General features: G+C 37.9%; 2 protein-coding genes across 3 annotated transcripts; one reads left to right on the top strand and one right to left on the bottom strand.

Annotated features, from left to right (window-relative positions):
- Positions 1 to 81: 81 nt before the first annotated feature.
- On the bottom strand, positions 82 to 4,592 carry LOC111586347 (F-box/LRR-repeat protein 12). The gene is made up of 3 exons (XM_023296032.3): positions 4,203 to 4,592; positions 4,001 to 4,076; positions 82 to 2,476 (listed from the first exon to the last, which is right to left on the bottom strand). Exons 1-3 carry the CDS (start codon positions 4,301 to 4,303, stop codon positions 1,427 to 1,429), a joined length of 1,227 nt encoding a protein of 408 aa, XP_023151800.1. The 5' UTR covers positions 4,304 to 4,592; the 3' UTR covers positions 82 to 1,426.
- On the top strand, positions 4,512 to 12,505 carry cops6 (COP9 signalosome subunit 6). 2 transcript variants are annotated; one of them, XM_023296033.3, is made up of 10 exons: positions 4,512 to 4,669; positions 6,203 to 6,328; positions 6,450 to 6,581; positions 7,013 to 7,101; positions 7,403 to 7,465; positions 7,563 to 7,610; positions 7,706 to 7,820; positions 8,909 to 9,001; positions 9,220 to 9,320; positions 12,032 to 12,505. In XM_023296033.3, exons 1-10 carry the CDS (start codon positions 4,627 to 4,629, stop codon positions 12,170 to 12,172), a joined length of 951 nt encoding a protein of 316 aa, XP_023151801.1. In that variant the 5' UTR covers positions 4,512 to 4,626; the 3' UTR covers positions 12,173 to 12,505. The 2 variants fall into 2 exon arrangements, with proteins under 2 accessions (XP_023151801.1, XP_054872832.1); XM_055016857.1 differs by having other exon boundaries at positions 4,625 to 4,673.
- Positions 12,506 to 16,255: the final 3,750 nt, after the last annotated feature.

Below are 16,255 nucleotides of genomic sequence, written 5' to 3'. Positions count from 1 at the left end.
ATTACATTTTTTTGCCAATGAACTTCATCAGTCAAAACACAAGTCTTTAAAGATGTTTTCAAAAAAATGTGAAAAACAAAATAATACTTTAGTATTTATTTGATCAAAATAGGTTTATTCAAAACAATTGCATGTATTTTATTATCCGTCCTCAAATGGTTGGTTTTAATTCATTGTATGACACAGATCTCCCATGTTTTTCCTCTTTAATACAATCAAATATACATGTAATATCACAATTTTTTATTTCACATTTAGAAAAATCATCTTGGCAAAAGTAAAACACTGAATTAGGACTTATTTTTTACATTTTAGAGTAACTTAAATGTGTTCCGTTGTGCTTCACCAAAACTAAACACCTGCTTGTAATATATATATGATCTCTGAACGTATGCAGTGTGTACAAAAAGTGGTAAATAAACAGGAAACAGGTGGATCATTTCCCACAGTGTGCTGCAGTTCCTGTGCCTTTGTGGATGACAGCTGCTGATCTGTTTACAGTCTAGCAGTGACACCTCCGTTTTGTTTGATATTGTGAACAAGTTTAAAAGGGTCTCACTTGAACATATCGACTTGATTTTCCACGCAAATAGGCTTTTTGGAAGTGAGACCCTTCCACTGATTTACCTTGAAGATTTTGGATAAGGCAGTGTGACTGAAGGATATGATTACATATCCTTCGGGTCAATGCAATATCAAAGATTTTTCCATACCATTCAAAATTTGACAGCTCTCCCTTTAGCACTTCTCAGTCTATGAGGCAATCTTTAAAAAAATATCTAAGAAAAAGACTAGCTGGTGACAAGATTATTTTTTAAATGATGTTTGCATCAATGTGATGAAGTGCCAACATCGCACAATCCTGTCTGGATATTTTATCTATAACGAGTTTCTAATTAGATTTTTCAGAAAATGTATCAAAATAAAACTCCATATATAACTCAAATAAAAGCCAACCGGTTCCTAGGTTTATTCAATAGAAACAACAGTGTGTCAATTCTGCATCGAATGGTTCATCAAAACCCTGAAATAAAGTATTTCTGTGTAGAAATACTAAAAAAAATGAAATGGTCATTTAAGCCTGGAGATAATAACAGGATAGTTTAAGTTTTTGCAGGTAGTAAACAGTATATAAATTTGACACGAAGGTCTGAAAAAATCGGCTCATCCTGTTTTCAATTTATTTATTTATTTTTTTTATCTTTGGACTTTTTGGAGTAATGTCTGACAATGTTAACGTAGCATTCTGAATCTGGTCAATATGAGTTTGCGGTGTCTCAAAACAGTCTATGTGTGCTTGGCTTTGCCTTAGACAATGATAAAAAATTAATCCAATATTATATCAATAACACTATATAGAACTTAACAACCCTGTGTGAAAGAGAGGTTGATCCATGTTGGCCACTTGTATAGAGCAGCAGTGGATTTATTCTGCATTAATCTGAACAGAGCAGTTGGTGAAAACTAGTGTGCAGGATGGCAGCAGGACAGCCAGTGAGCGACGCAGACTAGGAATGGGATCGTTGATATCCGGTGTCCTATTCTCGTCATTGCTGCTGTCTGGGGCTGCAGCTTCCTCACCGTCCTGCTCTTCTTCCTCACCACCCTCCCCCTCTACCACAGGTGGACTCTGTCGAGGCTGGAAGGTCACGTCCAAAAACTCCAGCTGGCGGAGACCTCGGAGCATCCTGCAGCTGCGGACAATCTGCAGCTCGCTGAGTGTGCAAGCCCACAGGCACAGACGTTTCAGGTCCTTCAGACGGCTGGCACAGAGCAGGCCGGGCCCCACCTCCTTACCGCCAAGACTCAGCTCCTCTAATCCAAGCCATCCTGCCCCCAGGCCAAGGGAGGCCATTTGTAACTGGTAGCCCTGCCGCCCTATAATACCTATTTCCAGAAACTTGAGCCCAGAAAGCCCCTCCACGCCACAGAGACCATCTTTAGCAGCACAACTTCTAACCCCATTAGCTGTTACACGAAAGGTGTCACGCAGCTCCAATCGACGGAGCCCCTCCCATGATGTCAGACTCTGCAGATGCTGGTCTGTGAAAGAAGGCACATTGTTAAGGACCAACCTTTCAATAGCAATGCCTGCAGGACAGTCAGGCCCTTTCCTTTTCCGATTCCTTCCTTGCTGCTGAGCACCAACACTGGACGTGGCTTCGGCTCCTTCTTGGGGTTGAGCAGGTGAAGCTGATAGGCTCTGGCTGAAAAAATTACGAGGCAACTCACAAGCACGCAGCTCCAGCACCTGTAAAGATGGAGGCAGGATCTGGCAATTGGGGAGGCTTCTCAGGTCTGCATGCAGAAGATAGAGCTTACTCAGGCGAGGGCATTTTGTGGACAAAGCTTTGAGCCAAGACTCAGAGAGAAAGGTGCCGCCTCGGGCAGAGAGCAGCAAACCGCGCAATCGAAGGCACCTTAGTCCACAACCCAGGTACTGACGCAGCAGGACCCAAAGGATGCGGGATGTCACCTAACACACAGAGGACAGTTCATGAATATGTGCGTGCTAAGGGTGGGAGATGGGAGGCAACAGAGAAACAGTTTCTGTCAATAACTGCACAGCCAGACAGCTTGTATGTCATCAAGAGAGGCTTATAGTTTATTTACAGAGCACATTTCATACACAAAGGCATTTCAAATAGCTTTACATTAAAATGTAGTTAACAGAAATACAGCATAAAGGACACAAACTAAAAGCATACAATAGAGAAATGCATACTTGCCAAGAAAAGATGGAAATGCAAGGTGGATAATGATTAGTGTGTAATGAATTAACAATACCAAAGCTTAACCTGAACCCTGAGAGCAGCTAGAAACCTGCCAAAATTATACTGTAAATAGCTGTGGTTTCTGATGCCTGCTCTTTGACTGGGAGAGGAATCAATAAGAAAAGATAGGTAAGTGGTCATAGTTTGTTTTATGGAATTTTGTGTGGATGTGCATTTTTAACAGTTGTATTTCTTTGGACATTACATTGTGGTCATGCAGCATTTTTTTGAGAATCTTACTTTTCTGTTGTGCACTAGAGATGTCAACACAACAGTTACATAAGAATAATAAACTACAGGTTCATTGTGGTTTTAAACTGTGGTGCCAGAAATATTTATATTTTGTGTTGAAAGCGCTTAATCACGTCTGACAGTAAATTTAGCATTTTTATTGTCTGTGTTTTTTGCAGTGATTGCTCAGCCTGCTGGCACTGTCTCCTACTGTTCTTTTTAAGGTTTTGTTTATATGATTTGCTTGTTTTAGTTTGTCTACCCGGCCATGCATGGCTGCGGAATGAAAATACCCAGGAGTGCATCTCAACTCTTTTTATTGCTCTCACTTCCTTGTTTTGATCTGATGTGGCCAATCAATAGCCTTAATCCCTAGTAGTACTGAGACCTGACCTGCGTGTCAGCTGTATCAACAAATTAATTTTGTGTGGTCTCAGTTACAACTAGCCCAGCAGTGGAGTATATGACGAGCCCGTTTTGGGATGAATAAGGCCTGTGATTGTCTGTTGTGTGTGTGTGTGTGTGTGTGTGTGTGTGTGTGTGTGTGTGTGTGTGTGTGTGTGTGTGTGTGTTTTTTTTTATTACTTATACGAATACATTCCCCTGTTAGAGGCATACCTAATGGTTAGCCTGTAGTGTGAGCCTTTACAATACTCCTGGGGCCAAGGCAGTGACCAGATTTGATGTGACTGTGATCTTACATCACAAGTTCATAGTGACACATAGTTGCTGACTTGTGTTCTAGTCTAACTGAGCGCTGACTCTCTTAGTCTTTATCACCAAATACATTTCTAAAGCTTTTGCTATTGTTGTAAGTGCTGCTGGTACATGATTTTCATATAGTTGCAGTATACATGTTGTACAGATATTTTATCAGAATGCGTAGTTTTATTGTGTAAATGTGATTTTGCTGTATTCACTCAATAAAACGCACCACACCTCTGTGAGATAAGACAATTGCAAAGAAAAAGCCACATTGCCAGTAACATTCTTACCCCTTTCCATGCAGTCAGATCGACAACTCTCCACAGTCTTTGGTCTTTAACAAGGCGCCTCCATCTCTTACACACTCTAAAAACACCGCAACAAATGACAAATAACTTAACCTTGCGACGAGAGACACAACAAAGGAAGACCTGGCTGAGCTTTTAGTTGTAAAAGGCGAATCATGTTGACAGTGAAGTTACATCTTCTTACCTCCCAGCTCTGACCAGCTCTCGTACACTCAGATACGACAACACATCAATTAAAATGTTTTCAGGAAAGTAGTCCAGATTGCAGGCTTTGAATTGATCCATTTTGTAAACAAAACTCTTAAACCTTGCACACGGACTAATATCCGGGCGCACACGGGTTGCGCCCAAATCAGCGATCCCCAGGAAACAGCCGCACACTGACTGTGGGACCGAGCGGCGGAATGAAGCTTCAGGCACATTTACCTCCTCGTGCTGGGTAAAGTTTGTCTCCTTCAAAAATAATCTTTTTTTCTGTTAACACTTGGGGAATCTACGAGGATAACTTTGGGTCAGAGTTTAATTCAAATCACAACGACCAAGAGATGTTGCCACCTAACGTTCGTTAGGTGTACAGCCCACTGCGCCTGCGCGGTTTACCGGACAAGATGGCGACCAGCAATGGTGGAGGAATGGAAGTGGATGGGGCGGGCGAGTATTTATCACTTATCTCGCAATTTCTGCCTAATATCGACATGAAGTTGTGTGCAATTTGGCGCATGTATTGTGTATTCGTGCTGTGAGTGGTCGTAAGTGACGACTGTGGTGTTAGAGACAGTAGGTAGCGAGCCTGCTGACATAAGCGGGTTAACGTTCACGGTTCTGCTGTAAAGCTGTCAATGCATTCATTACTTTGGAGCCAGTTTTCTCCTCTGCTCTCTAATTGGAGTTTAAATCAGCAATGTGAACTTAAGTATACCTGCGTAGATGGGTTTGAGAAAAACAGTATTGTTTATGTGTAACAACAAGCAAAGCTCGAATTAGGGCTGGTCTTGCCCATGAGATGAATCGATCTACCGGCCTATCTGTCTATCAGCATTCAGAATCAAAATAAACATCTTTATGTAGGTTTATGGTGGCTTTTATTTTTGTAAGCATTTTTCTAGTAGGAAGCCTTTGAACAACTGTCAGCAAAGTGAATTCAGATTAAGGGAAATCTTTTTTTGTTAATATATTAATATTATTATTTCAAGTAAGATTGATATCTTTGGCTACACTGGCTGCTGTACTTCTTTACATGTCTTATTTTTGTCTGGTTTGCAGCCTGTAATTGTTTGGATTTTCTGATAAACTGTTGCAATATAATCCCTTGCTGTTTAGGGCTCTAATGATTATTTAGTTGGGTGTCAACTATCAGACTAATTGCCAACTATTTTGATAATCAGTTAAGAGGAAAACAAATTTTCAAAGAAAGAAAATGTCTCAATTCTTCGATTGTAGCTGTTTAAATGTGAATATTTTTCTTTTTTTCTCCCTCATTTATGAATGTAACCTGACTATTTTGGGGTTGTGGAGAAAATAAGATATTTGAAAGTGTCATCTTGGGCTTTAGGAAACACTTCCACTATTTTCTTACATTTTATAGATTTAATAACCGATTGATTGATCAAGAAAATAATCAACAGATTAACCCACAATATGTAAATAATTGTTAGTTGCAGGCTAGTCTGACTCATAGGATGTAGATTACAGGTATAAGTTTGCGATTCTTTTCTTCTTCTGCTGTCTCCATGTTACTGCTTTCATCATCACATTCACTACAGGATACAGGAACAGCCAGAACCTCAGGGCAGTACTACACACACTGAAAATTTCAAGTTTTGTCAAAGGTCTGGATCGTGAAATAAAGCAGCCCTGCAAGTTTTTTTCAGCGAGTTATCCATTTTAATGACGGTGTTCATCTCCCAAGGATAAATATGGTCCACCAAAACAATTTTGCATGAACTCCATTGAATCATCCTGTTCTTACCCCCACCCAAGATGACTGTAAATGGGCAAAAGAAATAGAAACACAGCAGAGCTTTTTTATTCCTCTGAAGCAGAATCATAATGCGGTGCAGTCACACTGTTCCACACAGCGCTGTATCAACACTAGAGAACAGTCTGACTATATGACACAAGTTGCGGCCCTACTGTAGTTGTAGTATTAAAGCCTGTCTTGTTTGTGTCTATTTTTGACTGTAGCCAGCCCCAGTGTCATGGCCTCAGGGGTCACAGGGAGCGTTTCTGTTGCCTTACACCCTCTGGTTATCCTCAACATATCTGACCACTGGATACGCATCCGCTCGCAGGAGGGGCGGCCAATGCAGGGTATGTATTACAATACCAGACATGTAACTGACAGTGTACTGTCGCTTCAGGCTCAGATGCTGTGTAATTAAAGAGGTCAATTTCAGCAGATGTTGTTGACGTTTGTTTTCTTTCTGCTTAGTGATTGGTGCTCTGATCGGGAAACAGGAGGGTAGAAACATCGAGGTGATGAACTCCTTTGAACTGCTGTCTCACACCATAGACGACAGAGTACACATTGATAAGGAGTACTACTACACTAAGGAGGAACAGTGTAAGCAGTTTTCAAGTGTCAAGCACAAGAATTTACCTGTTTGTTTGTATTTTTCTATTATGACTCACGCTAATAAATGTTGTCCAGGCTGTAACATGACAGTGCTGGCTTTTTACTGTTCTGGTCTATTGAAAGAAAAAAGCAAAGGATTTATTTAGTAACATGGCAACAACCACCATCTGGAAGATCAGTTCACAGATTAGCTCCTTCTAATTTGATTGTAAACGCTTTTGCTTTGTCCTTGCTTGAGTTACCAAAGAGTACATTTACACTGTTAAGCTCCGTTTGTAGGTTGAAATGGGTAAAACATGCCATGGGAGTTGACTTTATACTTTACCAAGAACATTAGATCAAGTTACTAAGCCACTGATACATTGATCAACTAATTAGTTATTAGTAATTTTTCTTTAAAATGTATTCTTGCCTCTCAGTCAAACAGGTCTTCAAAGACATGGAGTTCTTGGGTTGGTACACAACAGGTGGTCCCCCAGACCCATCAGATATCCACATTCACAAGCAGGTAAGCAAACACTGAAGATTGTCCAAGGGGAAGTGGCAGCTACTCTCTGCGACCTCAGTTGACTGGATATACACAAGCTCCAAAAATGACTATAAAAGCAAATAACAGGAAGTATTTTTAATATGACACATTTTTTAATCAATTTATGGCCAGAGAAAGATTCAATTTACTATTTAAAGCTTTTGACACTTTAAATGTTGTCTTAAAGTCCTGTGTACAAATGCAAGAGAATACCACATAGCCTGATGGTTATTTCAGATCTTCTACATTTGCCTCTTGTCATTTCTGTCTTACCTGTCAGGTGTGCGAGATCATTGAGAGCCCTCTCTTCCTTAAGCTCAACCCAATGACTAAACACACCGATGTGAGTTCATCTGCACTTTCACTCCAACAGTGTGACAATGATACAGTGATGTGTTTAGCCACAGCTGCTCTGAACAAAGTGTCCTTTTCTCCTTCAGCTTCCTGTTAGCGTTTATGAATCTGTGATTGACATCATCAATGGCGAGGTAGCGTTCCTATCTAATTTTATCTACTTATTATTTCCTGCAGCAGTAACCTAATTTCCCATGAATAATTGTTGTATTGTAAATATTTCCTCCAGGCTACCATGTTGTTTGCTGAACTTACGTACACGCTGGCAACAGAGGAAGCAGAGAGAATCGGTGTCGATCATGTAGCTCGAATGACGGCCACCGGCACCGGAGAAAACTCAACAGGTAAGAGAGGCTGACACTAATACTGGTAGCTTTTAAGAACTGAACACAATGAAGTGAATGAGTTTACATGTTTCCCAGTCTTCCAGTAGCTGTAAATCATTTACATTAGACAGTAGTTTATAAATAAATATTGTTTACTTAACAGTAACACATAAAAGGTGGTCTCTTATTCCCACATTATGAGAAATCCAAAAGTAATTGAAATATCCTTTCTGTTAGGATTAGTTCAGTTTCACTGTCAGTGTTCTGACTAAACTGTACTGTATATCTGAAAGTAGAAAACAAGGACTACTTTGAAAGCTAAAGAAAAGACAGACCTGGTAGAGAATCAGTACATTACAAAAGCCACAGCACATGTTGAGGACATTTTATGCCACTGGGTTTTACCCTTGAATAAGATAGAAAACATACTGCTTGGTTGTCCATAAGTAAATCTGAAGCTGAATCCATCTTTCCCAAGACAAAAACCTTTTCACAGGTGTAAACATGTCTTCTCTGGTTGACCTCAAACCTTTACCTTTTCGACTCCTAGGTAACTCTTCCACAGTTAAGCTTAGCTACAAAGATACACGTACATTAAATGAACAAACATATAATAAATGATAATCTAAGAGCTCATGGTTGATTTTACTTTCACACACAGTTGGTCTCTGCAGACTGTTCAGTGGTAAATTTGTTTCTTTCTGAATGAGCAGTGAAGGAGGTGTGTGCTACCTGTGGTTCTGTGTGGTCTGATTCTTTAGTACATGCTCATAGTATCATCACGTAGATGTACACATACCAAAACACCAAACCTGACACTGATATGAGAATGAAATATCAAAAATGTCTTAAGTTAAGTTCCCTGTTTTGTGGAGCACAGTGTCACAAAATTAGTTCAGTTCTTTACACAACAATAAAACAGGAAAATAAACACATTGATAAGACAGTCAGCTGTTAAACAGAAGTGTTCCTTTATCCCTACAAGAAGCAAACTTCAGTCAGTTGCTTTTCTGTGACTTGCCTGATAGTAGGAATTGTTATTAATGCTGAAACCAATTTGAACAGGTTTTAACTTCGATATTTTGCATCTCTGTCCTCTGTGTTAGTTGCTGAACATCTCATAGCCCAGCACAGTGCGATAAAGATGCTCCACAGCCGAGTGAAGATCATCCTAGAGTACGTCAAAGCCGTGGAAGCAGGTGAGAGGACGAGGGGCCCGTTTAAGGAGGCAGTGAGAGCAAAGACTGAAAAAAAAAAAAAATGAAAGAAGGTGTTCTGAAATGAGATGTTTGCTCCTGCTTTTTTCGCCGCTCGAACACGCCCCCATAATTACAAGCTTCTGTTTAATGTTTAATGTCTCTGACAGCATTGTCTTATCTTGTCATTTTTGCAAACTGTTTATTTTTCTCTGTCACAGGAGAGGTGCCATTTAACCATGAGATCCTTCGAGAAGCAAACGCCCTGTGCCACAGACTGCCAGTCCTCAGCACCACAAAATTCAAAACTGACTTCTATGATGTAAGTTACCTTTGCTGTACTTTCATACACACACAAAAATAATATGCACTTATTGCATGTTGTTTTCATCAAAACAGAGATATTGCTAAAAACAATAAAATGAGTCCACAGTTGCTTTAGAGATCAGTGTTTTAAAATCTGAGGTGTTTATAGGTGATTATAAAGCTAAGCCTCCAGTGTCTGATTCTGTGGACAGAGTTTAGAGCCAACAACAACAACAGTACAGTTTTTAATGAATGTTACTCAAACATAAGCAAATAGTGCATTTCTTGGAAACAATTGAGCTGCATTTGGTGCTCCAATAACATAAGACATAACCGTAAGGGGAAAAAAGTTAAAAAGATTGTATTCAATATTACAAAAGTAACTTTTAGCAAAAAATTCAATGTAAAAATGCATCTTAAAAGAGCGTTTCCTATTTTAGTGACAGAAGTATTGCACAAATATTGACCAAACTATCAAAAATCAATACTGTTTAAGGAGGTTATCCATCATATTGTGATTTCTTTGGCACCTCAGATTCTTTCTCATCTGACCCACAGAAAACCTACCCAGGAACTAGTCTGATTCTTACTCCTTGTGAGCATTTACAACCCCATCTTCATTCCAAATCTGGACCAGATACAGCACCTAACCTTTGTTCTAAACCTGTACCATTTAAAGCCTATGGATTAATTTATTATGCACAATGCAAGAACACAAAAATACAGAAAGGCACATTCAATAACATTCAGTTAAAAAAAATAAAAAATTCTTCTTGGTTTTTTTGTTTGAAGCCAAAGCGCCTGGTATAAGGTGTAGGTCATGGGACGAGTTTCAAAAGTGAGAAAATATATTAAAAGTATTAACAGATTTGAATGTGCTCTATAGAATTATTTCTAGTTGTTTATTGAAAAGATTAATTGTAGATAATTTCAGATTGTTGCTCCGCCAAGGAATGGTGGCGTTATGTGACGATCGCCGTACGTTTGTCTGTGAATCTGTTAGTCTGTGAATCTGTCTGTCCGTGTGCAACATTACTCAAAAATGCACCAACAGATTTGGATGAAATTTTCAGGAAAGGTCAGAAATGATACAAGGACCAATTGATTGAATTTTGGCAGTGATGCGGCTTATAGTCTGGATCGCCCGCTACATATTTAGGTCACGTAATGCAGCAAACCCCAGCCAGACAATGGTGAAGCTCCTGATGTTTCGCAAAGCCTTTATTTACATTCAGCCGTCAGCCTTATTTTGAACACAGATTCAACTTTCTGTCCTTCAGGAAACACCATAAGAGCTTGTCATCATCCCAGCGAGGTGCTTCTAAGTTCGTACACATCCCTTGCTAGACAGCAACAGCGTGGAACCGTTTTCTTTCATCTTTATGTGAATTATCGGACTTTTTGGCAGCGTCTTCATCGGTCAAGAAACCGCTTCTTAGATAAACACTTCCTGTGCCGCTGGAATGGTGACAAAATAAAAGCCCGTAACATTAAAAATACGTCTTCAAAATAAAAGCATGGAGGGAATGGTTATTTTAACAGGAGCAAAACAAAGGCTTACCAAAAGTGATGAACTGATCAACAGACCTTTATAGGAATAATTTCCACGCAATTCGGTATAAATACATAAGGCAAGGTAATTTTTTTAATAAAGATTTCATCTGTCGGAAATGATACGTCAACTGAGCAGCCTTGGTGGAGTACTGCGCTCTGAGTGCTTTTCTAGTTTAGTATGTTGTCTAAAATGTGACCAATGTCATAGTTCAGTATGTTGTCCAAAATGTCACTAAAACATCATAGAAGTATGTCGTCCAAAATGTTAAAAACGTCATAGTTTAGTATGTCATCGAAAATATCACCAAAACGTCATAGTTTAGTGTGTCGTCCAAAATGTGTAAAAAACGTCATAGTCTAGTATGTCGTCCAAAATGTCTAAAAAAACATCATAGTTTATTATGTGGTCCAAAATGTCACTAAAACGTCATAGTTTAGTATGTCGTCCAAAATATCACTAAAACGTCATAGTTTAGTATGTCGTCCAAAATGTGGAAAATATGTCATAGTTTATTATGTGGTCCAAAATGTGTAAAAAACGTCATAGTTTAGTATGTCGTCCAAAATGTGTAAAAAACGTCATAGTTTAGCATGTTGTCCAAAATATCACTAAAATGTCATAGTTTAGTATGTCGTCCAAAATATCATTAAAACGTCATAGTTTAGTATGTCGTCCAACATGTCACTAAAACGTCGTAGTTTAGTATGTCGTGCAAAATATCAATAAAACGTCATAGTTTAGCATGCCGTCCAAAATGTGTAAAATAGATCAGTTTAGTATGTCATCCAAAATATGGAAAAAACGTCATAGTTTAGTATGTCGTCCAAAATGTCACTAAAGTGTCATACTTTAGTATGTCATCCAACATGTCACTAAATCGTCATAGTTTAGTATGTCGTCCAAAATGTGTGACAAACGTTATAGTTTAGTATGTCGTCCAAAATGTCATTAGAACATCATCATTTAGTATGTTGTCCAAATTGTCACTAAAAAATCTTAGTTTAGTATGTCTAAACTATGACGTTTTAGGTAACTGAGCAGCCTTGGCAGGGTACTGCACTCTCTGTGCTTGTCTAGTTTTATGCTGTGATGATGCTACTGTTTTGAATGAATCTTCATGTTGTCCTTCCAAATGAGGGCTTTCTGCAACTGTGCTTCTTGTTTCCCTGCAGCAATGTAATGACGTCGGCCTCATGGCCTACTTAGGCACCATCACCAAGACTTGCAACAGTATGAACCAGTTCATCAACAAGTTCAACGTCCTGTACGACAGACAGGGCATCGGCCGGAGGATGAGAGGACTCTTCTTTTGAGCTGGCCGAAAGCCGAAGCAGAGAGACAAACAAGCACTGCAGTTTCTTTTTCTCTGTTCTGTCCTTTATTTTGGGTTTGTTTGTATTTTGGTTTGCTGAAAGAAATCCTTAAGCCAACAGTAGCTTTTTTCCAAACAGTGTACCATTTTCAACCACAAGTGTGTCCAAAGGCACCTAAATACACCAATCAGTAAGAGATGTGTACAAAATCACTCAACTCTTTGTGGGTATGCACAGCGATGAATCCACTTTACATGAACGTTATATTATTTTACCCAGTTTGTTTTATTGTTTCATGTTTCTGTATGTAATAAATGATCTGATAAATTTTTTCATGGGACTTTTGACTCTTCTAACATGAACACAGAAAAATGTCAGACCTGCAGTTTTAAATGAAGTAGTAGTAGTAGTAGTAGTAGTTTAGTCCAAAAAGTGTAAAAAAGTTATAGTTTAGTATGTCGTCTAAAATATGATGAAAATGTCATAGTTTAGTATGTCGTCCAAAATGTCACTAAAATGTCGTAGTTTAGTATGCCGTCCAAAATGTGGAAAAAACGTCATAATTTATTATGTCGTCCAAAATGTCATAGAAAACGTCATAGTTTAGTATGTCGTCCAAAATGGGGCAAAAACGTCATAGTTTAGTATGTCGTCCAACAAATGACAAAAAGGTGCCCAGGTAGCTCAACTGGATGAGAGGGCAGCTCATTAAAAAAAACTGCTGGAGACACTGGTTTGATTCCAGCACATGGCCCTTTATTGAAGGTCTTCCCTATTATCCTGTCTTCTTTTCTGTTTACCTATTGAATAAAAACAACTTCGACAAAAACGTCATAGTTTAGTATGTCGTCCTAAATGTGGAAAAATGTCATAGTTCAGTATGTCACAAAAATTTCATGGTTTAGTATGTCTTCCAAAAAATGACAAAAATGTCATAGTTTAGTATGTCGTCCAAAATGTCACAAAAAATGTCATAGTTTAGTGTCGTCCAAAATGTCACAAAAAACGTCATAGTTTAGTATGTCGTCCAAAATGTGGGAAAAATGTAATAGTTTAGTATGTCGTCCAAAATGTGGGAAAAATGTTATAGTTTAGTATGTCGTCCAAAATGTGACAAAAACGTCATAGGTTAGTATGTCGTCCAAAATGTGACAAAAACGTCATAGTTTAGTATGTCGTCCAAAATATGACAAAAATGTCATAGGTTAGTATGTCGTCCAAAATGTGACAAAAATGTCAGTTTAGTATGTCGTCCAAAATATGACAAAAACGTCATAGGTTAGTGTGTCGTCCAAAATGTGACAAAAATGTCATAGTTTAGTATGTCGTCCAAAATATGACAAAAACGTCATAGTTTAGTATGTCGTCCAAAATATGACAAAACTGTCATAGTTTAGTATGCCAAAATTCATGATGATTTCTTTTTAAAAAAAAACCTTACCATAGTGTTTTTCACAGCCTCCTTTACATTATTTCGTCATATGGCACGTTTTTACAACATGTTGAAAAATTGCATTTTTTTTTCGACATAGTATACTATGGCGTTTTTTTGTGCCAAAATTCATGATGATTTTTTTTTTTCAAAGAAAACCTTACCATAATGTTTTTCACGGCCTCCTTTACATTATTTCATCATATGGCTTGTTTTCACAACATGTTGAAAAATGACATTTTTCGACATAGTATACTGTGGCGTTTTGTTGCGCTAAAATTCATGATGATTTTTTTTTTTCAAAGAAAAACTTTCTGGAGTGGTTTTCACGGCCTCCTTTACATTATTTCATCATATGGCACTTTTTTACAACGTTGAAAAATTGCATTTTTTTTCGACATAGTATACTATGGTGTTTTTCGCGCCAAAATTCATGATGATACGTCTCGTAGCTGCTGAATTCATGGATGAATCATCTGGCACTAGAGAGGAAGACCATCAAACATCCACGTCAGCTGATGGAGGTCCAAGAGTCTCACCCAACAAACAACCTACAGAGTGAAGACCTCGAATCTGATTGGACAGCCTCCTTTTCAGCCACATGTGAACAAATGCCTCTAAGTTGGTTTGTTTTCTAAAATAACATGACATGTTCAGGCGTTCTTTGTGTGAAAACTGACAGATTTCAGGTATCAGAAGGTGGTTTTCAACTTTTTGTTAACTTTCTGCTTCAACTTTAAATTAAATTTCCTTCACTAACCCAGCCCTCTGGATTTCCAGTAAGCTGTGTTCCTATTGGCTGTCCAGGTGGCTGCTTGGTGTTATCAGGAACACCTGAGCAGCTCAGTGTCTTCCTGCTTTATTTGGCTACAGACAAACATTTCCTCTGCTTCTCTTCACCACCGAACTGGGTTTGGCTCCATTGCTTTTGTTTGTTCTTTAAGGCGTTGGCTTGCAGGTTCCAGCAGTAAAATCGTCTTTAATGTGTTTCTTGATGTGTTTCAGGGCTTTGTACCAGATAGTTGTCTTGGTAAATATGGTTCTTTAGCCACAATGTCTGCAGTGATTAGTGGATTTGGTGCAGCTGAGTTGTGTCTTTATCTTGGCTGTAGTGATTCTTCAGAGGTTTTTGGTCAGACACATTCTGTATTCTTGTTTGTGAAGCAACTTTGGTTGTCCAGAAGGTAAGAGTTCCTGTCCTGATTCTCTGTTCTCAGAGGTTTTCTGGTAGGCTGCAGGAGACTTTAGCGTTTGGGTTGTGTTAGTTTGGTTTTTGTATGGTTTCATTTGGACGACTATCTTGAGGCCCCTCCATGTGGTTTAGTGAGGTTTTCTGAAACAGTTCTACAAAGCAACCTGCAGCAGAAGAGACTTTGAGAGTTTTTAGGAAGTTCTAGAGACCAGACTTTAGAGCAGCAGAAACATTTGTCAGCAGTTTGAGAAGGAGAAGGTGAGCTTCAGAGTAGAAATGAGACGGAAACCTTCTTGACCCGTGTGGTGAGGTCCTGTACCAAGAGTTTGAGCAGGCTGTGAAGAGTCTGTAGTTCTTTGGTCTGAAAGCACAAGAAGAGTCGACTCATTAAAGGAGAAAACAGGAGATATTGTTGGTTCTTCTGTCACTCTGCAGTTAACTTAGACTGAATCAAGTTTATATTTTAAATGATTTCCCATGTGAGCCCAAGAAGACTTCAATAAACTCCCTCCATCCCCTGGACACAACACATTTTATTACCATGTTAAATTTTTTTAAAATGTGTTTTTGAGTTTTAATCATAGTTTTAGCATAGTTTTTTCACTTTGCTTGTTTAGTTATCTGTGTAAAAGGTGCTGAACAAATAACGAATTGATAAACTGAAAAATTGACTAACTCATGATTGTGACAACAAGTATTTTCATTGTGATTTAAGGGTTTGTTTCATTTTTAAGGTTGGAGATAAAATCTTGACAGAAAAAAGATTAAAGAAATAAACTACATTAAAAAGCAATTAAATCAAAGGAAAAAAGCATTTAATAGAATAAAACTTTTAAAAAGAAAATTAAACATTAAATACAATTAAATTATATTAAAGAGACATAATATTGAATTAGATAATTAAACAGAAGATACAAAACATGTAATTCTGACATTAAACAAAATTCTTAAACAAACATATTAAACATTAAAAATGAAATATTTTAGATAATTAAATATTTGAAAAATACAATTAAACAAGAAGAATATTAAACATTTAGAAGAAATTCAAAACATTTAATTAGAACCTTACACAATAAAACTTTTAAGAAGTTTTATTATTAAAAAGTATTCTTTAAATGTGTAATTCTAGAAAATATTTTCTCTGTAATTTTTAATATTGTCATTTTAAAAATTTTGTTTAATTTCATAATGGCGTTTTTTGCGCCAAAATTCATGATGTTTTTTTTCAAAGAACACCTTTCTGGAGTGTTTTTCACAGCCTGCTCTACATTATTTCATCATATTGCATGTTTTCACAACATTTTGAAAAATGACATTTTTCGACATAGTATACTATGGCATTTTCTTTGCGCCAAAATTCATGATTTTTTTAAAAAAAAAAACCTTACCATAGTGTTTTTCACGGCCTCCTTTACATTATTTCATCATATGGCACGTTTTTACATGTTGAAAAATC

The sequence above is a fragment of the Amphiprion ocellaris genome, chromosome 13 (genome assembly GCF_022539595.1).
Source record: "Amphiprion ocellaris isolate individual 3 ecotype Okinawa chromosome 13, ASM2253959v1, whole genome shotgun sequence".
In the NCBI taxonomy this organism is placed as follows: domain Eukaryota; kingdom Metazoa; phylum Chordata; class Actinopteri; family Pomacentridae; genus Amphiprion; species Amphiprion ocellaris.
The sequence above is the reverse complement of the archived record's forward strand: the minus strand, read 5'-3'. Positions and strand labels throughout refer to the sequence as shown.